Source organism: Oryctolagus cuniculus, chromosome 3 (assembly GCF_964237555.1).
Source record: "Oryctolagus cuniculus chromosome 3, mOryCun1.1, whole genome shotgun sequence".
Taxonomy (NCBI): Eukaryota; Metazoa; Chordata; class Mammalia; order Lagomorpha; family Leporidae; genus Oryctolagus; species Oryctolagus cuniculus.
Window position 1 is genome coordinate 158,626,926 of NC_091434.1, and position 26,938 is coordinate 158,653,863.

At 38.0% G+C, this 26,938-nt stretch overlaps 1 protein-coding gene across 11 annotated transcripts in view; it reads right to left on the reverse strand.

Annotated features, from left to right (window-relative positions):
- CADPS2 (calcium dependent secretion activator 2) overlaps positions 1-26,938 on the reverse strand; it is a 665,654-nt gene that overhangs the window by 288,326 nt on the left and 350,390 nt on the right. For all 11 annotated transcript variants that reach the window (XM_051849752.2, XM_070071264.1, XM_008258272.4 and 8 more), the window contains one exon: positions 5,543-5,682. In XM_051849752.2, the coding sequence (XP_051705712.2) occupies positions 5,543-5,682 (140 nt within the window). The remainder of the gene's footprint in view (positions 1-5,542; positions 5,683-26,938) is intronic.

Below are 26,938 nucleotides of genomic sequence, written 5' to 3' on the forward strand. Positions count from 1 at the left end.
TTATGAAATGCATGCAAATAAATTTTAAAAAATACTATCTTAACAAAAGTGTCCCAAATTAATTAAGATAAGCAATGAATATATATGGTCTGTGTTTTTTTTTAAGAAAAAAAAATTTAAAGATGACCTCATAGTGTACCTTTAATTATTTGGTCTAAAGTGCCTGAAAATGTCCAAGTATGATAATGAACAGTGTCTTTAAAAAAAAGAGGACAGTAGTTATTTGATGCACGGAAAGTAGAAGAAATAATCTCTAAACAAAAAATATAATGCATGTCAAGATGCTGCTTTCCTGGAGAAGAACTTTGAAAGTAAAAGAAAGTTGAAAGAAAATCTGTAATCCGAGCTTCACATTAAATGCAAAGTAATTCATTAGAAGAAAAGCCAGAGAATTTTTGTGATGGAGTGTAACAAGTTAAACCATTGCCTTAATGACCATTAAATCTATGTTTCAAAATATTTATATTGTCATTGCATACTTTGTTATTAGGCATTAGCAAATTAAAGTAAAAATGTAATTTGTAATAGAGAAATTACCATAAAATAAAATGAATATTAAGGAGTTTAGAAGAAGGAAGTTTGCTTTATGATTTATTCTTCCCATCATTATAAATCCAATGTCTACATTAACTTTTTAAGGAGTACTACTGAGTTATCTTCTGTAAGCTGTATTTGGAAAAAAATCAATCAATCATTTCTGAAGCTAGAAAAGACTGCCAGAAGTTTTGGCAAGGTTATAAAAAGTAGTATTTTTATGAAATCGGAATAAGGTAGACTGAGACAAATTCAACTTGGGTATCTGACCAGACTACATAAAGGTTCAGGTGAAGGTCATGTGTCAAAACATGGTTACTTTATTTATTTATTTAGTTATTTTGACAGGCAGAGTGGACAGTGAGAGAGAGAGACAGAGAGAAAGGTCTTCCTTTGCCGTTGGTTCACCCTCCAATGGCCACCGCGTCCAGCGTGCTGTGGCCGGCGCACCGCGCTGATCCGATGGCAGGAGCCAGGTGCTTCTCCTGGTCTCCCATGGGGTGCAGGGCCCAAGCACTTGGGCCACCCTCCACTGCACTCCCTGGCCACAGCAGAGAGCTGGCCTGAAAGAGGGGCAACCGGGACAGAATCCGGCGCCCCGACCAGGACTAGAACCCGGTGTGCTGGTGCTGCAAGGCGAAGGATTAGCCTAGTGAGCCAGGGCGCTGGCCTACATGGTTACTTTAGACAAAGACACAAAGGGAAATCAGTCTACAAGGTAGTTTTGAAGTGAGAAATCAGTTTTTTTCTGGGAAAGAATATACTTATCCTTTTTGTAAGGTCTGGACCCTCCAAGATATTCTATCTTAACATATTAAAAAATTTTATACCCTTTGTCATCGGTGTCCTCTAAATTAGCTGAAGATCATAAATCATAAATAATAAACACAATACTGATACGATATTAGAGTGTTTTCAGATCACTTTGTAAGCAAATATAATGTTTGATTTCTTTCACAGAAATAATTTTCCTTTATTTGAAACATATTTCATCAGATATAACAGTTAAAAAAGATGCATGCCAAATTTAGCAAAATATTAATTTTTACACATCGAATCAACTAAATTCATATACTTTAATTAATTAAACTAGTGCATGAATGAAGGTTAGTAGGCCTGACCCCAGTCCCTGGATGCCTAGCTGCCCACCCTCTCTCTGGGAAAGCACTGGGATACGGCACTGTAGATGGCTTGATGCTTATCCCATCCTTCCTGCTGCAAGCTGAACTAATGCCTCTCCCCAGGCACAAGAGATGGGCCCAGGGCACTTTATACCTTTATGATATAAACAGCTCGAGTCTTATTTGTGACAATTTCTAAATAGTTCAATCCATGCATTCAAAACACGTGTAAAGAGCCAAGTAGGACTCTACACAAAGAAATACGACCTTTACAAGGCAATGGTTTTGCTAACATTTCATTTAACCAATTCTTAAATATGACAAAGCTCTTCTATAGTTCCATACTCATGAAATGTTCATTTTTTACTATAAATGTTACCAGTTATATGCAGACTCTGATACATCACGGTTACAATGTTTGATATATTTGTGTCAGCTAATTTAACTTTTTTCTTTTTCTCTTTCAGGTATATGTTTAATTATCATTGTAGTCATTTGTCTTATTAATCACATTTTACCTTTATTTTGGCAAAGCAACCTCTGAATTAGGGAAATAATTTTATTCAATAAAAACAAGGATAGTTTCTGAATTTTAAGTTAATACTGTAACTTAGCCACTAGGCTATGCTAAAGTATAGTCCATTTGTTCAAGAACAGCTCTATCTTCCAGTTATACAACAAAGCAGGAAAATAATTTCAAAAGCGAGATGTGAATCATGTAATCATTCAAAATCTAGCTGGTAGTTCATTTAACAGACTTATCTAAGTGTAATTTTTAATTAGTTTCTATGATATATTAGGAAATAAAAAAAATCTTATATTTTTTGCTAAAATATGCTCTGTGTATTACCCAATGTAGTTTTAAAAGGTTGGAATCATCACCATACTTAGTTTGTCCCAATTAAATATCTATATTATTTGTATAGTCCTAAAAAACAAAAAAAGCATGATGCATAGTCATGGACTGATCAGGTTAGTTAACAGAAACAAGAGCTTTAAATAATATATATCTTACTTTCTGCTTAAAAAATGTAAATGCTTTTAAAATATAATTCATAATCAAACACCATTTACTTAATTTATTTTAGGAAATTTCTAATAAAAAAAGTTATACTCCATTCCCTATAAATTGTGTTTAGAACTTTTTAATATTAACTTACAAATGGCCGGCGCCGCGGCTCACTAGGCTAATCCTCCGCCTTGTGGTGCCGGCACACCGGGTTCTAGTCCCGGTTGGGGCACCGGATTCTGTCCCGGTTGCCCCTCTTCCAGGCCAGCTCTCTGCTGTGGCCAGGGAGTGCAGTGGAGGATGGCCCAAGTACTTGGGCCCTGCACCCCATGGGAGACCAGGAGAAGTACCTGGCTCCTGCCATCGGATCAGCGCGGTGCACCCGCCACAGCACTCCGGCCGTGGCGGCCATTGGAGGGTGAACCAACGGCAAACGAAGACCTTTCTCTCTGTCTCTCTCTCTCACTGTCCACTCTGCCTGTCAAAAAAAAAAAAATTAACTTACAAATGCAGCAAGCTCTATCACTCTTTTATTAGTTTTCCTTCAAAATCCAAGGAATACACTATTATCATTTTCATAACCATTATTTGTATTAATAATGTTTCATTAATTATACACTGTTTGATGTACTGGGACTCAAACAGGTCTAATAAACTTCACATAGTTGATAACACATATAAAATATAGATAATACTGATAAAAATTTTTTAATTTATTTATTTGAGAGATAGGGTTATAGATAGTGAGACAGAGAGACAGAAACAAAGGTCTTCCATCCACTGGTTCAATTTCCAAATGGCTGCAATAGCCAGAGCTGCGCTAATCCGGAGCCAGGAGCTTCCTCCAGGTCTCCCACACGGGTGCAGGGGCCCAAGGGCTTAAGCCATCCTCTACTGCTTTCCCAGGCCATAGCAGAGAGCTGGATCGGAAGAGGAACAGCAGGGACTAGCACCTGCACCCATATGGGATGCTGGCGCTGCAGGCAGAGGATTAACCTACTGCTCCACAGTGCCGGCCCCCTGATAAAATATTTATTTAGGGGCAACTGATGGCTCATATAAGGGTACTCTTTAAGTTTGTGGTGCATTGAATTAAATGATCAGTTCATTCTGGTCTAAAACAAGTTTGAAATGCATGCATAGTTTTCTCATAATGTGCATTTTCATGAACTTTATGAAGTATCTTCATATATAAATAGTACATGAATTAAACAGAGAATACATGTTAACAGAGTTCACATGAGAGAGATTTGTTGCTAACATTTTTATGACATAGAATAGGTTCATACTATAAAATTCCAAAGGATTTCCAAGTCTAATGTGCTCTGAAGATGAAAATCCATAACACCCCAATTTATTATTTTAGCTCCTTGATCCACAAGAAGGATTTGCCATATTTCAATCTTGTTTTAAACTTGGCTTGTCTCTTTTTCAATTATTAATTATTCATCTGTTAATTATTAATTAGAGGATAAATTATTGACAGAACACCACTCTGCCCCAGAACAAATTGCTATTAATCTGTTCTCCCTGTTATATGATTGCTTGGTGTACAATAAAGCAATTGGAGAAACAGATTAGTTGACTTTCTACCTCAAATGCAATCAAGTGCAGTAAAATCCACTTCTGAATAAATGAGGAAAAGATGAATATAGTTATGCTGTGGGTAAAATGTTTTCTATTTATGTCCATACCTAGAGATGATATTAAAAACATTCTGGTTTGGGTATGTGGCCTAGTGGTTACGTCACCTGTGTTCTGTGACTGAATACCTGCAATCAACGACCAGCTCTGGCTCCTGACCTCAGCTTCCTCACAGTGCTGTCCCTGGCAGGCACTGGTGACGGCTCAAGTACCCAAGTTCCTGTCACCCACATGGGAGACCAGGATTGAGTTTCTAGCTCTTAACTTTGGCCCTGGCCTAGAACCTGCCAGAAGCATTCAGGGAATGATGAGTGGATAAGAGTTCTCTCTCCCTCTCTGCTTCCAAAGTAAGTTTTTTTTTTTAAAATGTAGATTCAAATTTTATTAAAGTATTTAAAAAATTTTAAAAGATACATAAAACTGTACATATTTATGGTGTACCATGTAATGGTTAGAGACCTGAATACAACCTGTGATGTTCAATCAGATTGGATTTTTGGCAGGATATCATATCAGGCCAGTTTGGAATGACAATGCTATGACCAACTATCTTTTAATCTGCTCTTATTCTATAGAAACAAAACTAAACTAGAAGAATAAAACATCATTTAACTGATGTTATATAAACGTGCTTCTTTCTTTGTTTTGTTTTTTAGTATTGAGAGCCGAGGTTGACTCTGACCCATGCGACCCCCAGGAACAGCCCCTGTACTTCTTGCTTATCTACCAGCTGCAGTTTCCTTCAGTATTGATTTAGTTTTCACTTACACGTTGGATGAACACTCACTGCCCTCCTGTCAAAACTCACGCAGATTTCTAGGTTACATCTGTACCACTCGTTCACTTGTATGCATTATATATTCCATGTAAGTTTAACTATTTCTGGGGACCTATGTAATAGGCTTTTTCAACTGTTATACCTGTATTTTGAGGAATATATCTTAGAAATTATCTCTTCTCATCATTGTTCTTTGTCAATATCACCAAGGTATAATATTGGTACAACTCAGTACCAATATTACATGTGCATGCACACAATTACATTAAGTAAATACCCATGATTTATCTATAAAAATGTCTATAGGTCTAAAAATACAAGTAAAACAACATACATTTGTAAATGTTTATGAGAAAACTGCATGGGAAGTTGTATGTAATGGTTACCCCTCTACCTTGACAACAGTGATATACTGAAATGAAATCCAAAAATGCAGAGAAACATCCTCAGACTCACCCACTATGCTTCATATGTGGTGGTTTATCCATTCGCACTGCCAGTTTGATTTTTAAGTCAGAGTCCTGACTATTTTTTGGAACTATCATTCTGTGCAATTCAGCTGACTTGGAGCTATTAGATGTCGGGTATAATATAACCTGCAAAGGACAAGAAAACCACATAAGTGAAAAACACAGAGGGCCCGTAGATTAGAAGTGAAATCTTTCTATACATACTCCTACTGGAAAAGAAGGTGCCAAACTTCATTTGATTTCTTCCCATCGCAGCAGATGGATTTTCAATACAGACTGATTTATTTCTTGACAGGTATATATTTTCATATTACTGTGTAATGAGTTTTCTTCCTGTGTCACTTCATAATGAATTAATAGTACAACATGCTACAGGTGAATTGACAGTCAAAAAATAGTCAATGAACACCTATAATTTCACAAATACTCTAAGCTCCCCAAGGCAGAGAAGTTCAGAAAGACTGTTATTTGAATTATAGATAACAGACTTAAAAAGCAAAACTAATTATTTGAAGCTGCGAAAATATGCCTCATGTTTTAATATTTGCATTGTAAAATAGTATTAAAGGAAATCAACTCAATTAGAGATGGAAAGACAGATAGCACATTTTCTGCTCGACATCAGTAATACCAAAGACGGATTTTCTTCTTGACTACATGTTTTCAGAACCACAAAGATATTATAATAATTAAAGTAACACTGACAGATCACCAAGCAATTCTTTCACAATATTTCATTTCCTTTCAGAAAGCCAACACAGGAAAGAAAAAGCCCACTCTTTAGATGTTAGCTGCCACACAGATAAAACAATGCATTTTGCCCTTTTAGTCAGCCATGACACCTTTCAGACACACTTATTCCATGTATTAATGGGTACATTAAAATGGAAGCACTAAAGCCTGTAAGACAAAACAAAGACATTAAAGGGTAGCAGATTACATTTAATATAGATTTAAGATTTAATTGAAAGGCAGATTGACAGAATGCAAGACAGAGAAAGAAAGAGATCTTCTACCCACTGGTTCATTTTTCAAATACTTGTAACAATTGGGACTTGGTCAGACTGAAGCCAGGAGCCAAGAACTCTGAGTCTCCTACAGGGGTGGCAGAAACTCAAGTACTTGAGCTATCACCTGCTACCTCCCAGGCATGTTATCAGAAAGCTGGGTCAGACGTAGAGGAGCCAAAACTTGACCCTAGGATTCTAGGATGGGATACAGACATCTCAAGCTGCTGCTTAACCCGATGCACCTCAATACCTGCCCTGCAGCACATTTTACTTTAACTCATTCTTAATGTGAATTATAAACAAGTAGCAAGTTTAGATGTGAACAGAAGAACTCTAAACATACACAGGTATGCCAAAATTCTTTTAAACTACCAATGGCTACTGAATTTGTCACAACTGCTCCACCAAATATTTCATTTTTCCATGGATAAGTGGAAATACTCACTGAGAAATCCTCAATCAAGTTTCTCTTTCTCTCTAGGAAAGTACATGGTCACAAACACTTCTCAAACTATTCTCAACTTCCAAGTTGTTAAATATCTACTATTTTGAGATTTCACTCAAGTCTATCCAAAAAGCAATAGCTACACTGAGTTGTGCTTCATTATACTTTAAATGTAAAGGACATCCAAGAACAGACTAAATGACATTTGCAATGTTTTCAAAATTATGAACATACTCTGGAATAAATTCCCTTTTGACTACTAAAATATCCAGTGGAATATTTAACAGATTCTTTCTTAAAGGAAAAAAAAAGTCAATAGCTCGTGGCTCAAACCAACAGACAAAAGAATGTCCCTAACAACTTGGAAGGCAATTTCAAAAAAGAATCAAAGACTAATTTAGAGGTACACATCCTCTGTAGCTATAGCTACTGTTTTTCTAGCAAGTCTGGAAAGCTTATTCTCTTTTCAAACCGCTCCCCCCCCCAATTATTTTATCATAAGCATCCAGATTTTTTTTAAATTCTTCCTCCTGTGTTTACATAAAAATTGGTGTTTTTCCAAACTCTAAAATCTCATACAGAAAAAGAATAAATTAAAATGTTTGCCAATTTCTCATTCTCTAAGTGCAAATGATAGACTTCTAGATGAAGTCCCAAAATAGCTAATTACAGTGATCTAACAAATTAAGAATCATCCCAATATTGAACACCAACATTTCTGCCACATTTTACTTTCTGATGGATTTATCTAACGGATGTCAATGGAGGGGCTGCATTGTTTAACTTAGTTCAATTAAATAATCATTTGAGTGCCTGCCATGTGGGAACATCCAAAGATGGAAGAATATGGATGCTTCAGACTCCTAGAGGAGCTCATGGTCTTTTGTTATCAGAACTCTTGGCTCTGATAATAGCACTTCCTCCTGCTGTCCTTGTATTCCTAAGGTGGGCAGCAATCTCCTGATTTTGTTAATCTTGGGTTTATTTACCATTGCATATTTGGCTTCCTTGTTTTGTCATATAAATGAGTATATGTATTCTCCATATTAAGTTATCCCACTGGCAAGACTTGGAATTATTTCTGTTTTGTTTTCTAGAGAAATTTTAAAAAAGTGTGAATACTGGTTCATTTCACAAATGGAAGCTTGAAGATATGAAATCTATCATGTTTTTTAAATAAATGCACTGGTAAACATGTTAAAAATGTAGTCTTTGTAAAAACGTTTATTTATTTGAAAGTCAAAGTTGAGCGAGAGAGAGAGGTCTTCATCTGCTGGCTCCCTGCTCAGATGGCCCTCACTGCCAGGGCTCGGGCAGGCCAAAGGCATGTACTTTATCCAGATCTCTCACATGGGTTCAGGTGCCCAAACACTTGGGCCACTTCTTCTGCTTTTTCCAGGCCATTATCAGGGAGCTGGATTGGAAGAGGGGCAGCTGGGACGTGAACTGGCGCCCATATGGGATGACGGTGTCGCAGGTAGCGGCTTTACCCATTATGACACAAACTCAATCCCTAAAGGTAGCCTTAAAATAATCTATAAAATATTCTTCAAGTCCCTAAATTGCAAAGTTAAAAAGTGGTCACAATCCCTTACGTGGTTTATCTGTGAATGGTTAGAGACAAGGAAGAAGCTCCCGATGTGCAGAGACCAATGAACCACGTAGAATAAAGGATAAGAGTTCTTTCCAAGTCTAATCAAGAGGTTTTGAGCACTTGCAAGGAAAGGTGTTCTCACAGTGCCTGTCCACAGGATTTCCCTATTGTCACTGGAAATCACTGTTGTGTGTTTCCCATTTCCACTTTTCTCACATGAGAAGCTTAACTTGAGTTCCCCTGTTGCTGCTCCATTAGTATGTACTGGATTTGTGCTAGGGTAGGTTGCAGAGGGAGGGTGGAGTAATAGGTAAAATGAATGTTATTCACATGTTTAATTCATAGGCAATGGGCCATAGCAAAACTGATATACATATTGCAGTGGATGTAAGGAAAGGAGGGGACTTGTGGACTTCACCCCTTGAGCTGAGGTGAATGATCCTATGTGTAGAGGCAGCTTAACACCCCTCCTGGTTAGCTATCCATCGAGGCTACCACTTTTACCAATAGAGAACTGTTGCTAGTAGGCAGCTAGTAAGCCAAAGATTATGTTTTTTTTTTTTTATTTCTTCTTGCATCTAAGTAGGGACATGTGAAAGTCTTAGCTACAAGAAAGTGAGTTAAGTGAATACTTACACTTTGGGGAAAGAATACAAAGAAATAAGGTTTGCTTCCTTTGTCCCTCTCCACTGCTCGGCTAGTGAAATAGAGAACATCAATGCCCTAGGAAATGAAAGAGCCTTAAACCAGAAGATTCTAGAGCCCTGAATACTGTGGGGAGCAACTGGGAGCAACTCTGACTAGACTAAGTTACTGGAATTAAGACTTATTCTATGCATCTGCTCTCCCACAATATGGCGCTGGGAGAGGAGTAAAAACAGCTTCTACACAGCTGCCTCCAGTTCAACCAATAAGCAGCAGGACCTGCTCCTGATTGGAGGAGAGCAGCGTACTCGGCGTGTGGGTAGCAGAGTTGGGATTGGCGGAAGAGGACTATAAAGGAGGAGAGAGACAACATGCACCAGGAACATCTATCTGAAGGAACACCTGTGCAGCCCCCGAGAGAGCCGGCCGGCGGTGTGCCGCTCCCCCGCGGAAGTGGGGAAAGTGGCTAGGGGGAACCGCCCTTCCACGGAGGTGGAAGGGTCAGTAGCCAACCCGGGAAGAACCAGCAGCAAACCCGGGGAGGGCCGAGCAGACAAAAAGAACAGCGCAGGGTCCTGTGTCGTTCCTCCATGAAGACGGGGAGCGACAGAATACCATGTGGAAGGCAGTCACCCTCTACAGGAGTATCTCTGTAACTGTTATACCAGTCATTTTTATCTACAGAAATATTGCCACTTATTTGTTATGGCATCAATTGTAACCTAACTAGTACACTAACACCATGTTTTACTTCATAAATCTTTCAAAAATTAAATGAATGTTTAATTGTTTTTCATGATAAACAGTTCATCTTCAAAATTTTTAGTCTATACAGAGGTATGTCTGAGGTTGATGGTCACAATAATTACAATATGTAACAGATATAAAATTTTACTAAGGATCCTTCTGCATTCTAGATGCACATCTAAATGTAATTACAGCTCTGTACAAAGTAGTTAGCTTCTTCTATTATTTAGCAAACTATTTTGTTCTTTGCTATTCACTTCTTTTAACCTTTCTATACACATTTCTGCTTCTTCTATTTTATTTTTGTCACCTATAGTCTAAATGTCTTGTCAACATGACACAAAATTTTGTTTCTTAAATATCCACCGAATGTATCTTATTAATAATAAAATGCCAATATTAATAGCTAGCTTTGCTAAGATGTAATAAAAAGCCCAAGATAATTTTTGACTTTAAGATCTGTCAAAGTTAATAAACAGGAAGCACTAAAACTAAAAAGATAAAATCTGAAAAATATATGAGGGGGCCTTCAAAAATTACACAGGGCATGTGTATGATGAAAAATTACATATGGATTTCAATATTTTGTATATCAAATAAACTCTTAATTCCATTTTACACAAATTTAAAAATATCCTCAAAGATAGATATGTTAAAAGTAGTATGGGCTTGGAAAAGATTATCTTCTTGAAATACCATTATTGTACCTGGCACCTCTCCACGGTTTCCTCTGTATGAAATACTATGATTAAAGCCAAACCATGTTCACTTGTGTGTATATCACATTGATTATACTTGTGAACTATGAATTCAAGACTGTCTAAAATTTTAAACTGTATTTCAACAAAAAACTGAAACCCTAAAATGCAATAAAACAAAATAAAAAGAAAGCTAGAAAAACAGTCTACATAGGTCTTAGAGCTAGAAAAACAAATTACTGCTTTTTCCCGTAAATACATCTTAGACAAATGGAAGAAAAAAGCCCACATGATCACAATAATTGTACACTAATTGGAGTAAACAACAAGAACAACAGAGGTACAAATTTGATACAATTTGAGCTCAAAGAATCAGCAATTATAATTGTAATCAGCAACTCTTGAAGGAATCAGAACAGCTTTCATGGAAAAAACACTGTTTCACTCAGAGGTCTCAAAGAACTTGTAAGATTTGCAAGGCAGATGGGAGATCAGACAAGAAAAAACCACATGTGGGCTGTTGGGACTGAATACTTTAGCAATGGCACCCCTGAAAAGGGCAGACATTTCTTACACTGAATTTCTTATCACTCCTTGCCTTTTCAAGCCTCTCCCAAGCTTGGTTGTTCAGTTCTCTTTGTGACCTGCACCTGCCCTCAGTTAGTTTCCATCATTTGCCACCAAAAGAATAGCAATCTGTGCAAATGCACATGACACTTCCACCATGTCAATTCTCATTATAGTCAGACTCAAAAGCAGAGGAGATAATTCTGCAGGGCATCAACTTTAAAGAGTCAGTAAAAAGAAGAGGATGTTATATTATGACCAGAGGCCAAAGAGGTAGAGAAAAACACAAGAGTGTGATACACTAAGTTTCAGGGAGTAAGAAGTGGTCATCTGTACCAAATGATGATCAAGAGATCAAGCATGGGGGGTGCGGCTGAAAGGTTGCTGGTTGGTTGAAGGATAGAGAGGTCATTGGAGATCTCAGTAAGAGAAAGTTTAGATAAGGTCAGATGGAAAGGGTTTGAGGGGCAAATTCTGTTTGATGAATGGAGGGAGTCTAGTCTTCAGTGGGCAAGGTCAGGCAGGCTGGGTAAGATCATTTCAGTAGGGAGGGTGGACATGTAGCCAGATAGGCTGAAGAGCAAATGGGAAGGTTGTCTTCATGAATGAGACCAGAAATGAAGGCTAGGGATGTACTGTAAGCAACAGATCTTGTTGGAGGGTTTGTATGTTATAGGTAATATGGGCAAACAAGATTTTCTAAGGCAGGCAATGACATAATCCAATTTTCACAGAAGTAAAAAGTAACTCCTACCTCTCTAGCTGGGGATATCTTGGAGGGGAGTCATGGGATCCAACATGTGGCCAGTGTTCTCACACCCAAAAGGGATGACTTGGCCTTATAAGGATATCTTTAAAACAGCCTAAGAAGGGACTGAAAATGCTATAAGCTGACATCATGTTTCAATGTTTGATTAAAAACCTTTTTTGCTCACAGATGTCCTTGAGACAAAAGGTATTTTAAGCAAATGCCCGAGGGAACATCCCTCCAGATAAGTAAAGCCTATCTCTATGAGAAACCTTGACTTTGGGGGTTTAGTTGATATTTCTCTATCTTTCTCATTCAACTGACAGGGATTTCATTGCTTAGCAAAGACTCATAATGAATGTTTCTTGTGAACCTTTCAAGTACGTTCTTGACAGTTTAGGACCTTGAGACAGGCATACATTATTAAAGGACTATTTGAATTTCTTTTATTTCGATAAATATTTATTTGGCTGATGCTAAAAACAATATTGCTCCAATATGGAAGCTCCTATAGTGTGTAGAAAAGACAAATGGTATGATTTTCCTTAGAGAAATCTACATCCTTCCTTAGTAACATTTTCCAGTGTTGTAATATACTTTATATGCTTACTCTGAATTATTTCTCCTTTGATTTAATACCAGTGCTTCCTGTCCTACTTAGTTGAAACAAAGAACACCTGCTCACCGTCATCAACACAATGCTCCTTTGCATGCAGAATGACTAGCATCAAGTCTTCTGTCAACCTTGTTGTCTGTGGGCTAAATCCAGTCACATCTATTTAAAAGCTGGAAAGAATCCTGGAATTTACAATGGAATTGATCAAACCTCCAACCCTTTAGCAAATGTGTACTTGTAACAGAGGACTACATATCCCCTTTCTTCTATGTAGCACCCTTTTTTGTTTTCAGAAGAAAGGTCTCAAAATTATGAAATAGAGTAAAAAAAAGAAAAGACAAAAATGCTGTAGTAATTATATACAATTTCCAGCCATTAGTTTCTGAAATGTACACAGTAAAAAAACTTGACTTTTTGCATGATATGAAGTTGGGGAAAAGGTGAGAAAATAAAGCTTATAAATTATTCCATGCTTTTCTCTGACACCTTTACTTAATAATGAACTAACTTATGATGAGGCATTTGGCATGCGCTTAGCACAGCATGCTGCTTCAGGGCATGCTACAGAATGATTCATCTGAGGCACAAGGGGTCAATTAAGCCAGGATCTCCACGCTACCTTTTTTCTATTGAAACTCAGTATGGTTAAGGTGCACAGCACAGTATCTCCACATACAGATACATAGATTACTACTGTCAAGGTAATTAAAAATCCCTCTTCATGTGATTATGTTTTTTTTTTTTAAGTTTGACAAGTGTGTATATTGGTGTACTATATAATATTGTGATATACAGCCTTTACAAAGGAAATTCTATAACTTGTGACACCACAAATAGAACTGGAAGACATTATACTGAATGAAAATGAGCAAGGCACAGAAAGATACATATTAATACTGCAATGTCTCATTTAAGTCTGGGTTCTAAAAAGCATCAAAATCATAGAAGCAGAGAGTAAAAACATGATTTCCAGAGGCTGAGGGACAGGAGAAAAGATGAGGAAAAGAAGGGTTGATTAAAGGCACAAAGTTACAATTAGACCATTTAGAACAATCCCTAAGCCGTTCTTAATCAGAATTCCATTTATACCTTACTGTAGGCACCAAACATTGGGTGGCTGGTAAGATGAATGGATAGATGATGGATACTCAAAAAATCAGAAATAAAATTGCAAATATAAAATGGATACATCACTGGGGAAGAAAAAGAATCAGAACTAAAATATTGTAAGAATTTCAAAAACAGAAATGACAGAGTAAATTTAGAATGTGTATGTCATTTTCTTGCCAGTCTCTGAAACTCTCCTTCCAATTCTGGAATATGATAGGTACAATACAGGCCTCCAAAGATAACCATGTCCTAATCCCCAAAACCTGTGAATATAGTACTGTGTACTACAAAGCTTAATTAAGATAGCATATGGAACTAGAGTTGCTAATGAGGAGATTATCCCATATCATCCAAGGGGGCCCAATATAATCACAAATGTTCTTTCATATGGAAGAGGAAGCAGAAGAGTCATTGTTGGACAGATGTGGAAAAGATTTGACAAGTCAATTGTTGACTCTGGAAACGCAAAGCAGCCATAGTCAAAATGCATAGGCCACCTCTAGAAGGTAGAAAAGGCAAAACAAGGATTGTGCCTCAGAGAGCATCTAGGGATGAATTTAACTCTGCCAATACCTTGATGTTAGCCCAGAGAGATCTGATTTGGATTTGACCTTCAAAACTGTAAGGTCATACACTTATATTAAGTCATGAAGTTTTTGGTAGCTTGTTACAGCAGCAACAAGAAACTAATACATAGACAATAAGAGCTGATATTCAATCAGAAAAGAAAACAAAATTTACATTTACTCTAAAATTGAAAAAAAAAATTTTTGTTTAGCATGTAATATCTATACATTTTATAGGGTACCATGCAATATTTTAACACATGTATACACTGTAAACTGAACAAATTAGACAATTAGCATTTTCATTTACATATATTTTCTTTGTGTTTGAAGCCTATCAGTTTCTCTCTTCCAGTTCTTTACACATTACTGCAAACCATAGTCACTATTTTGTGCATTGGAACACTAAATGTAGTACTTCTATCTAACTGTATTTTTGACCCTTTAATGAACTTTCTACCCATTCACTAGCTTTCTCAGCCTCTAGCAATCACTATTTTAGTTCAATTTTTTTCAGCCTAAATGTGAATTTTATTCAGTAAATATAAATTTCCAAAGTACAGTTTATGGATTACAATGGCTTTCCCCCCCATAACTTTCCTCCCACTTGCACCCCTCCCATCTCCCGCTCCCTCTCCCCTTCCATTCACATCAAGTTTAATTTTCAATTATCTTTATATAGAGAAGATTGATTTAGTATATATTAAGTAAAGATTTCATCAGTTTGCACCCACACAGAACATAAAGTGTAAAATACTGTTTGAGACTAGTTACAGCATTAATTCACACTGAACAACACATTAAGGACAGAGATCCTACATGAGGAATAAGTGCACAGTGACTCCTGTTGTTGACTTAACAATTTGACACTCTTGTTTATGGCGTCAGTAATCTCCCCAGGCTCTAGTCATGAGTTGCCAAGGCTATGGAAGCCTTTTGAGTTCGCCAACTTCGATCTTATTTAGACAAGGTCGTAGTCAAAGTGAAAGTTCTCTCCTCCCTTCAAAGAAAGGTACCTCCTTCTTTGATGGCCTGTTCTTTCCACTGGGATCTCTCTTGCAGAGATCTTTCATTTTTTTTTAACTTTTATTTAATGAATATAAATTTCCAAATAACAGAATATGGATTACAATGGCTTCCCCCCCCCATAACGATCCTCCAACCCGCAACCCTCCCCTTATCCACTCCCTCTCCCCTTCCATTCACATCAAGATTCATTTTCGATTCTCTTTATATACAGAAGATCAGTTTAGCATACATTAACTAAAGATTTCAACAGTTTGCTTCCACACAGGAACATAAAGTGAAAAATACTGTTTGAGTACTAGTTATAGCATTAAATCTCAATGTACAGCACACTAAGGACAAAGATCCTACATGAGGAGTAAGTGCACAGTTGTCACTCCCCCTCTTCGTGGAGGAACGACACAGGATCCTGTGCTGTTCTTTCGTCTGCTCGGCCCTTCCCGGGTTTGCTGCTGGTTCTTCCCGGATTGGCTGCCGTCCCTCCACTTCCCCACGTCCGCGGGGGAGCGGCACACCGCCGGCTGGCTCTCTCGGGGGCTGCTAAGATGTTATCCGGATGCTCCCTTTAGATGTTCCTGGTGCATGTTGTCTCTCTCCTCCTTTATAGTCCTCTTCCACCAATCCCAACTCTGCTACCCACACGCCGAGTACGCTGCTCTCCTCCAATCAGGAGCAGGATCAGCTCCTGCAGGTTATTGGTCGAACTGGAGGCAGCTGTGTAGAAGTTGTTTACTCCTCTCCCAGCGCCATATTGTGGGAGAGCAGATGCATAGAATAAGTCTTAATTCCAGTAACTTAGTCTAGTCCGAGTTACTCCCCACACACAGTGACTCCTGTTGTTGACTTAACAAATTGACACTCTTGTTTATGACATCAGTAATCACCCTAGGCTCTTGTCATGAGCTGCCAAGGCTATGGAAGCCCCCTGAGTTCACTGACTCTGATCATATTTAGACAAGGCCATGGTCAAAGTGGAAGTTCTCTCCTCCCTTCAGAGAAAGGTACCTCCTTTTTTTTTTTTTTAGTATGCTAACAGTTTATTATAATTTAGTGTAACAGTTATTTCAGTATACATAGGTTTATTAAGAATATGGAGTAATTTCTTATATTTCATTGTACAGTTTTGTTGATATCAAAACAGTGTCACAGTCTTTCCATGGAACCTGAGGCAATAATGGTATATTTTTTAAAATCAAGGCAACCTTTATTTGATTTTGGATATCATCAATCATCTGATTCTGGTTACTCTATGACTTAAATCTTACATGAATGTGGATTTGGTAAACAGTTGAATTAGCATGTTACTTTTGAAGTTTTGTATAACGCTAATGCCTCATAAAGCATCTCACTTAGTGAATGCAGTAAGGTCTCCTGTTGTGGTGATTGTGGTATGGATGGAACTTATGCTTCCTATGCTTAGTTGGCCATTGTAACATACTTTTTTTTTTAACTTTTATTTAATGAATATAAATTTCCAAAGTACAGCGTATGGATTACAATGGCTTCCCCCCCATAACGTCCCTCCACCCGCAACCCTCCCCTCTCCCACTCCCTCTCCCCTTCCATTCACATCAAGATTCATTTTCGATTCTCTTTATATACAGAAGATCAGTTTAGCATACATTAAGTAAAGATTTCAACAGTTTGCTCCCACACAGAAACATAAAGTGAAAAATAATAGATGATTTTTTTAAATGATGATGAAATCAGATCAGACCTATTGTCATGTTTAATCCCAGGAGAGTCAAATTGGGAATTGATAATTTCTTCTTCTTCTTTTTTTTTTTTTTAACAGAAGATCAGTATAGTATACATTAAGTAAAGCTTTCAACAGTTTGCACCCCCATAGAAACACAAAGTGAAATATACTGTTTGAGTACTCGTTATAGTATTAAGTCTCAATGTACAGCACGCTGAGGACAGAGATCCTACATGAGGAATAAGTGCACAGTGACTCCTGTTGTTGACTTTACAAATTGACACTCTTGTTTATGGCCTCAGTAATCTCCCCATGCTCCAGTCTTGAGTTTCCAAGGCTATGGAAGCCCCTTGAGTTCTCCGACTCTTATCTTGTTTAGACAAGGTCATAGTCAAAGTGGAGGTTCTCTCCTCCCTTCAGAGAAAGACACCTCCTTCTTTGAAGACCTGTTCTTTCCACTGGGATCTCACTCACAGAGATCTTTCATTTAGATTTTTTTTTTTTTTTTTTTTGCCAGAGTGTCTTGGCTTTCCATGCCTGAAATACTCTCATGGGCTTTTCAGCCAGATCCGAATGCCTTTAGGGCTGATTCTGAGGCCAGAGTGCTGTTTAGGACATCCGCCATTCTATGAGTCTGCTGAGTATCTCGCTTCCCATGTTGGATCACTCTCCCCTTTATTTATTCTATTGGTTAGTATTAGCAGGTACTAGACTTGATTATGTGCTCCCTTTGATTCTTAGTCCTTTCATTATGATCAATTGTGAACTGAAATTGATCACTTGGACTGGTGAGATAGCATTGGTACATGCCACCTTGATGGGATTGAATTGGAGTCCCCTGGTATGTTTCTAACTCTACCATTTGGGGCAAGTCAGTTTGAGCATGTCCCAAATTGTACATCTCTTCCCTTTCTTATTCCCACTCTTATGTTTAACAGGGATCACATTTCAGTTAAATTTCAACACTTAAGAATAACTGTGTATTAATTACAGAATTAAACCAGTCATATTAAGTAGAGCAGACAAAAAAACTACTAAGAGGGATAATGTATTAAGCTGTTCATTAACAGGGCTATGCTGATCAAGTCACCGTTTCTCATAGTGTCCATTTCACTTCAACAGGTTTCCTTTCTGATGTTCAGTCAGTTGTCACCGATCAGGGAGAACATATGGTATTTGTCCCTTTGGGACTGGCTTATTTCACTCAGCATGCTGTGTTCCAGATTCCTCCATTTTGTTGCAAATGACTGGATTTCGTTGTTTCTTACTGCAGTATAGTATTCTAAAGAGTACATATCCCATAATTTCTTTATCCAGTCTACCGTTGATGGGCATTTGGGTTGGTTCCAGGTCTTAGCTATTGTGAATTGAGCTGCAATAAACATTAAGGTGCAGACAGCTTGTTTGTTTGCCAATTTCATTTCCTTTGGGCAAATTCCAAGGAGTGGGATGGCTGGGTTGATTGGTAGCGTTATATTCAGGTTTCTGAGGAATCTCCAGACTGACTTCCATAGTGGCTTGACCAGTTTGCATTCCCACCAACAGTGGGTTAGTGTCCTTTTTTCCCCACATCCTCGCCAGCATCTGTTGTTGGTAGATTTCTGTATGTGAGCCATTCTAACCGGGGTGAGGTGAAACCTCATTGTGGTTTTGATTTGCATTTCCCTGATTGCTAGTGACCTTGAACATTTTTTCATGTGCCTGTTGGCCATTTGGATTTCCTCTTTTGAAAAATGTCTATTGAGGTCCTTTTCCCATCTCTTAAGTGGGTTGTTTGTTTTGTTAATTCTGGTTATTAACCCTTTATCTGTTGCATAGTTTGCAAATATTTTTTCCCATTTTGTCGGTTGTCTCTTCACTCTCCTGACTGTTTCTTTTGCAGTACAGAAACTTCCAATTTGATGCAATCCCAATAGTTGATTTTGGCTTTGACTGCCTGTGCCTCCCGGGTCTTTTCCAGAAATTCTTTGCCTGTGCCAATATCTTGAAGGGTTTCTCCAATGTTCTCTAATAACTTGATGGTGTCAGGTCGTAGATTTAGGTCTTTAATCCACGTTGAGTGGATTTTTGTGTAAGGTGTAAGGTAGGGGTCTTGCTTCATGCTTCTGCACGTGGAAATCCAGTTTTCCCAGCACCATTTATTGAATAGACTGTCCTTGCTCCAGGAATTAGTTTTAGACCCTTGATCAAATATAAGTTGGCTGTAGATGTTTGGGTTGATTTCTGGTGTTTCAATTCTGTTCCATTGGTCTATCCATCTGTTTCTGTACCAGTACCATGCTGTTTTGATTACAACTGCCCTGTAGTATGTCCTGAAATCTGGTATTGTGATGCCTCTGGCTTTGTTTTTGTTGTACAAGATTGCTTTAGCTATTCGAGGTCTCTTGTGCCTCCATATGAATTTCAGTATCATTTTTTCTAGATATGAGAAGAATGTCTTTGGTATCTTGATTGGGATTGCATTGAATCTATAAATTGCTTTTGGGAGAATGGACATTTTGATGATGTTGATTCTTCCAATCCATGAGCATGGAATATTTTTCCATTTTTTGGTATCCTCTTCTATTTCTTTCTTTAAGATTTTGTAATTCTCATCGTAGAGATCTTGAACGTCCTTGGTTAAGTTTATTCCAAGGTATCTGATCGTTTTTGTAGCTATTGTGAATGGGATTCATCTTACCAGTTCTTTCTCAGTCACGGCATTGCTTGTGTATACAAAGGCTGTTGATTTTTGTGCATTGATTTTATATCCTGCTACTTTTCCAAACTCCTCTATGGGTTTCCAATAGTCTCTTAGTAGAGTTCTTTGGATCCCCTAAGTAAAGAATCACATCATCTGCAAAGAGGGATAGTTTGGCTTCTTCCTTCTCAATTTGTATTCCTTTAATTTCTTTTTCTTATCTGATGGCTCTGGCTAAAACTTCCAGAACTATGTTAAATAGAAGTGGTGAGAGTGGGCATCCCTGTCTGGTGCCAGATCTCAGTGGAAATGCTTCCAACTTTTCCCCATTCAATAGAATGCTGGCTGTGGGCTTTTCATAAATTGCTTTGATTATATTGAGGAATGTTCCTTCTATACCCAATTTGCTTAGAGTTTTCATCATGAAAGGGTGTTGAATCTTATCAAATGCTTTCTCGGCATCTATTGAGATAATCATATGGTTTTTCTTCTGCAGTCTGTTAATGTGGTGAATCACATTGATTGATTTGCGAATGTTGAACCATCCCTGCATACCAGGGATAAATCCCACTTGGTGTGGGTGGATGATTTTCCTGATGTGTTGTTGTATTCTATTGGCGAGAATTTTATTGAGGATTTTTGCGTCTATGTTCATCAGGGATATTGGTCTATAATTTTCTTTCAGTGCTGCATCTTTCTCTGGCTTAGGGATTAAGGTGATGCTGGCTTCACAGAAAGAATTTGGGAGGATTCATCTTTTTCGATTGTTCTGAATAGTTTCAGAAGAAATGGAATCAGTTCTTCTTTAAATGTCTGGTAGAATTCCTCAGTGAATCCATCTGGTCCTGGGCTTTTCTTTGTTGGGAGGGCCTTTATTACGGTTTCAATTTCTGTTTCAGTTATGGGTCTATTTAGGTTTTCTATGTCTTCCTGGTTCAATTTAGGTAGGTTGCATGTGTCCAGAAATCTATCCATTTCTGATAGATTTTATTGTTTGCTGGCATACAAGTCCTTGTAGTAATTTCTGATGATTCTTTTTATTTCTGTGGTGTCCGCTGTTATGTTTCCTTTTTCATCTCTGATTTTATTGATTTGGGTCTTTTCTTTTTTTAGTTAGTTGGGCCAATGGGGTGTCAATTTTGTTTATTTTTCAAAAAAACCAGCTCTTCGGTTGGCTGGTTTTTTGTAATTTTTTTTGGATTCCATCCTGTTAATTTCTTCTCTGATTTTAATTATTTCTCTTCTCCTACTAGATTTGGGTCTGGTTTGCTGCAAATTTTCTAGGTCCTTGAGATGCGCTGAAAGCTCATTTATTTGGTGCCTTTCCAATTTCTTGATATAGGCCCCTATTGCTATAAACTTGCCTCTCAATACTGCTTTTGCTGTATCCCATAAGTTTTGATTTGTTGTGTTGTTATCTTCATTTACTTCCAGAAAGTTTCTGATTTCTCTTTTGATTTCTTGAATGACCCAGTGTTCATTCAGGAGCATGTTGTTCAGTCTCCATGTGTTTGCATACTTTCTGGGGTTTCCTGAGTTGCTAATTTCCAGCTTCATTCCACTGTGGTCTGAGAAGCTGCATGGTATGATTCTAATTCTTTTAAATTTGCTGAGACTTGCTTTATGGCCTAGTATGTGATCAATCCTAGAGAAGGTTCCATGCACTGTTGAGAAGAATGTAAAGTCTTTAGATGTAGGATTGAAAAGTTCTGTAGATATCTGTTAGATCCATTTGGGCTATAGTGTCGATTAAATCTGCTGTTTCCTTGTTGATCTTCTGTCTTGTTGATCTGTCTGTTTCTGAGAGTGGAGTATTGAAGTCCCCCAGTACTATTGTGTTGGAATCTAAGTCTCCCTTTAAGTCCCTTAACATATCTTTTAAATAGACCGGTGCCCTGTAGTTAGGTGCATATACATTTATAATAGTTACATCTTCCTGTTGAATTGAACCCTTAATCATTATATAGTGCCCCTCTTTGTCTCTCTTAACAGTTTTTGTATTAAAGTTTATTTTGTCTGATATTAATATGGCTACACCTGCTTTTTTTGTTTTTTGTTGGCATGGAATATTTTTTTCCAAACTTTCACTTTCAGTCTGCATGCATCTTTGTTAGAGAGATGTTTTTCTTGTAGGCAACAAATAGTTGGGTGTTGTTCCTTAAGCCAGTCAGCCAGTCTGTGTCTTTTAACTGGACAGTTCAGGCCATTCACATTTAATGTGACTATTGATGCATAGTGAGTTTGCCCTGCCATTTTCCCGGAGATATTTTCTACTATATGCTTTAAGCTTCCCATGCTCTTTTACTTGTAGGTGTTCTTCCTTTCCCTTCTTTCATATTGATGGCTGTGTTTCTGTGTTTCTGAGTGTAGCACATCTTTAAGTATCTTTTGCAGGGCCGGACGAGTGGCCACAAAGTCTTTCAATTTCTGTTTGCTATGAAAGGTCTTTATTTCACCTTCATTCACAAATGATAGCTTTGCAGGATATAATATTCTGGGCTGGCAGTTTTTCTCTCTTAGAACCTGTGCTATGTCTCGCCATTCCCTCCTAGCCTGTAGGGTTTCTGATGAGAAGTCTGCTGTGAGTCTGATTGGAGATCCTCTGAGAGTAATCTGATGTTTCTCTCTTGCACATTTTAGGATCTTTTCTTTATGTTTCACTGTGGAGAGTTTAATTACAACGTGTCGTGGTGAGGATCTCTTTTGGTCATGTTTACTGGGGGTTCTATGAGCTTCCTGTACTAGGATGTCTCTGCCCTTCTCCAGACCCGGAAAGTTCTCTGCTAGTATCTCACTAAAAAGGCCTTCTAATCCTTTCTCTCTCTCCATGCCTTCAGGAACTCCTAGAACCCGAATGTTGGTTTTTTTAATAGTATCCTGTAGATTCCCAACAATATTTTTTAGATTTCTAATTTCCTCTTCTTTTCTTTGGTTTGACTGTATCCTTTCCTGTTCTCTGTCTTCTAAGTCCGATATTCTCTCTTCTGCTTCACCCATTCTGGTTGTAAGGCTCTCTAATGTGTTTGTCATTTGATCTATTGAGCTCTTCATTTCATTTGGATTTCTCTTCACTATCACACTTTCCTGTTCTACTAGTTTCTGTGTTTCGTTTTCATTCTTCCTTAAAATTTCATTTTCACGAGAGAGATTTTCTATCCTGTCCAATAAGGATTTCTGTAGTTCATGGATTTGCTTTTGAAAACTTCTAAATGTTCTTATCATAAATTTTTTGAAATCCGTATCTTGCATTTCTTCTATCTCATCATCTTCATAATCTTGGCTTGGGGTGTTTTGTTTATTTGGAGGCATCATAATATCATCGTTGATCTTGTTCCCTCGATTTCTGTGTTTATTGCATGGCATGGTTAATTCTGTTTCCCTCACAGTGAGGTTTTTTTTTTTTTATTATTATACTATGTCCATGTTAAGTGGACTGCCTGCTGTTGGAGGAGCCTTGGAGGCTTGAGATGGGCGTGTCCTGAGAGCTCTCCTTGGTTCTTCAGGGTTACAGGTGTGTAAAGGTGACACCCTCAGGTTATGCGTGGTAAATCTCTATTTATTTATTTATTCGTTTATTTATTTTATTTTATTTTATTTTTTGTTCAGGAGGTAAGTAATACTGCAAGGCTGAGCAGAATGGATGGTATTTAGCTTCCGCTGGCTTCTACCCAAAGAGTCTGTGCAGGCTGGGTTTCTCCTGTGGACTCCCACTGGGTTGCCTAGGCTACTGAATTATAGCCTTAACTCTCCCCTTTTATTATGTATATCCCAGCTCTTTGTCTCTTGCTCCCCTTTGCAAGGTTGGTGGAGAGTGGAACTTGTCTGTACCAGTATGTCACCACCTATTTATTTATTTATTTATTTATTTTTCCTTCTCTCCTGTAGTCAGTCTGTTGGACTTTCCCGCTTCAAAACCCGCGTCCCTCTAAAATTCTGTCCGCCGTTTCCCCGCCAATGTCTCCGGTTACCGAGCTCACCTCCGCTTCCAGCGCCGATGTGTGGACTCGGAGCCCTGGGCGTCCCTCCTCTCCCCGCTGGTGTTTTTGTCACATGGGTACCTCCTTCTTTGATGACCCATTATTTCCACTGGGATCTCACTCGTGGAGATCTTTCATTTAGGTTTTTTTTTTTTTTTCCCCCAGAGTGTCTTGGCTTTCCATGCCTGAAATACTCTCAAGGGCATTTCAGCCAGGTCCGCATGCCTTAAGGGCTGATTCTGAGGCCAGAATGCTGTTAGGACATTTGCCATTCTATGGGTCTGCTGTGTATCTCCCTTCCCATGTTGGATCATTCTCTCCCTTTTTGAATCTATCAGCTAGTATATGCAGACACTATTCTTGTTTATGTGATCCCTTTGGTTCTTAGTCCTATCATTGTGATCAATTGTGAACAGAAATTGATCACTGGGACTAGTGAGATGGCATTGGTGCATGCCACCTCAATGGGGTTGAATTCAAATCCCCTGGTATTATTCTAACTCTACCGTTTGAGGCAAGTCAGCTTGAGCATGTCCCGAATTGCACATCTCTTCCCTCTCTTATTCCCACTCTTATATTTAACAGCGATCACTTTTCAGTTAAATTTCAGCACTTAAGAAGAATTGTGTACTGATTACAGTATTCAACCAAAAGTATTAAGTAGAACAAACAAAAAAAAATACTAAGAGGGATGACATATTAAGCTGCTCATCAACAGTCAGGGTGAGGGCTGATCAAGTCACCGTTTCTCATGGTGTTCATTTCACTTTAACAGGTTTCCTTTTTGGTGCTCAGTTAGTTGTCACCTATCAAGGAGAACATGTGGTATTTGTCCCTTTGGGATTGGCTTATTTCACTCAACATAATGTTTTCCAAATTCCTAACAGGGATCACTTTTCAGTTAAAATTTAAGAACCTAAGAATAATTGTGTGTTAATTACAGAGTTCAACCAATGGTACTAGAACAAAAAAAAAAATACTAAAATGGATAAAGTATTACATTGTACATCAACTGTCAGGACAAGAGCTGATCAAGTCACTGTTTCACATAGAGTCCATTTCACTTCAACAAGTTTGCCCTTTGGTGCTCAGTTTTCACCAATCAGGGAGAACATATGATATTTGTCCCTTTGGGATTGGCTTAATTCACTCAGCATGATGTTTTCCAAATTCCTCCATTTTGTTGCAAATGACTGGGCTTCGTTGTTTTTGACTGCTGTATAGTATTCTATAGAGTACATGTCCCATAATTTCTTTATCCAGTCTACTGTTGATGGGCATTTGGGTTGGTTCCAGGTCTTAGCTATTGTGAATTGAGCTGCAATAAACATTAATGTTCAGACTGCTTTTTTGTTTGCCAATTTAATTTCCTTTGGGTAAATTCCAAAGAGTGGGATGGCTGGGTTGAATGGTAGGGTTATATTCAGGTTTCTGAGGAATCTCCAGACTGACTTCCATAGTGGCTTGACCAGTTTGCATTCCCACCAATAGTGGGTTAGTGTCCTTTTTTCCCCACATCCTCGCCAGCATCTGTTGTTGGTAGATTTCTGAATGTGAGCCATTCTAACCGGGGTGAGGTGAAACCTCATTGTGGTTTTGATTTGCATTTCCCTGATTGCTAGTGATCTTGAACATTTTTTCATGTGTCTTTTGGACCTTTGGAGTTCCTCTTTTGAAAAATGTCTATTGAGGTCCTTTTCCCATCTCTTAAGTGGGTTGTTTGTTTTGATGTTGTGGAGTTTCTTGATTTCTTTGTAGATTCTGGTTATCAACCCTTTATCAGTTGCATAGTTTGCAAATATATTTTCCCATTCTGTTGGTTGCCTCTTTACTTTCCTTACTGTTTCTTTTGAAGTACAGAAACTTCTCAACTTCTTAACCATTATATAGTGTCCCTCTTTGTCTCTCTTAACAGTTTTTGTGTAAAGTTTATGTTGTCCAATATTAAGATGGCTACGCCCGCCCTTTTTTCATTTCTGTTGGCATGCTATATCTTTTTCCAGCCTTTCACTTTCAGTCTGCATGCATCTTTGTTAGAGAGATGTTTTTCTTGTAAGCAGCAAATAGATGGGTTTTGTTCCTTAACCCAATCAGCCAATCGGTGTCTTTTAACTGGACAGTTCAGGCCATTCACGTTCAATGTGACTAATGATAAGTGGTAACTTTGCCCTGCCATTTGCCAAAGAGAAGTTCTAATATATGCTTTGAATTCCCTGTGATCTTTTGCTGTGAGGTTTCCTTCCCTTACCTTCTTTCATATTGATGATCGTGTTTCTGTGTTTCTGTGTGTAACACATCTTTAAGCATCTTTTGCAGGGCTGGACGAGTGGCGACAAATTCTTTCAATTTCTGTTTGCTATGAAAAGTCTTTATTTCACCTTCATTCACAAATGATAGCTTTGCAGGATATAATATTCTGGGCTGGCAGTTTTTCTCTCTTAGTACCTGGGCTATATCTCGCCATTCCCTCCTAGCTTGTAGGGTTTCTGATGAGAAGTCTGCTGTGAGTCTGATTGGAGATCCTCTGAGAGTAATCTGACATTTCTCTCTTGCACATTTTAGGATCTTTTCTTTATGTTTCACTGTGGAGAGTTTAATTACAACGTGTCGTGGTGAGGATCTCTTTTGGTCATGTTTATTAGGGGTTCTATGAGCTTCCTGTACTAGGATTTCTCTGTCCTTCTCCAAACGTGGGAAATTTTCTGCTAATATCTCACTAAAAAGGCCTTCTAATCCTTTCTCCCTCTCCATGCCTTCAGGAACTCCTAGAACCCGAAAGTTGGGCTTTTTAATAGTATCCTGAAGATTCCTGACAATATGTTTTAGATTTCTAATTTCTTCTTCTTTTCTTTGGTTTGACTGTATCCTTTCCTGTTCTCTGTCTTCTAAGTCCGATATTCTCTCTTCTGCTTCACCCATTCTGTTTGTAAGGCTCTCTATTGTGTTTTTCATTTGTTCTATTGAATTCTTCACTTCATTATGATTTCTCGTCACTATCACAGTTTCCTGTTGTACTAGTTGTTTCGTTTCATTTTGATTCCTCCTTAATATTTCATTTTCACGAGAGAGATTTTCTATCTTGTCCATTAAGGATTTGTGTAGTTCAAGAATTTATTTTTGAGAACTTCTTAATGTTCCTATCAATTTTTTGAGATCTGCTTCTTGCATTTCTTCTATGTCATCATCTTCATAATCTTGAATTGGGGTGTCTTTTTCATTTGGGGGCGTCATGGTGACTTCCTTGTTTTTATTAC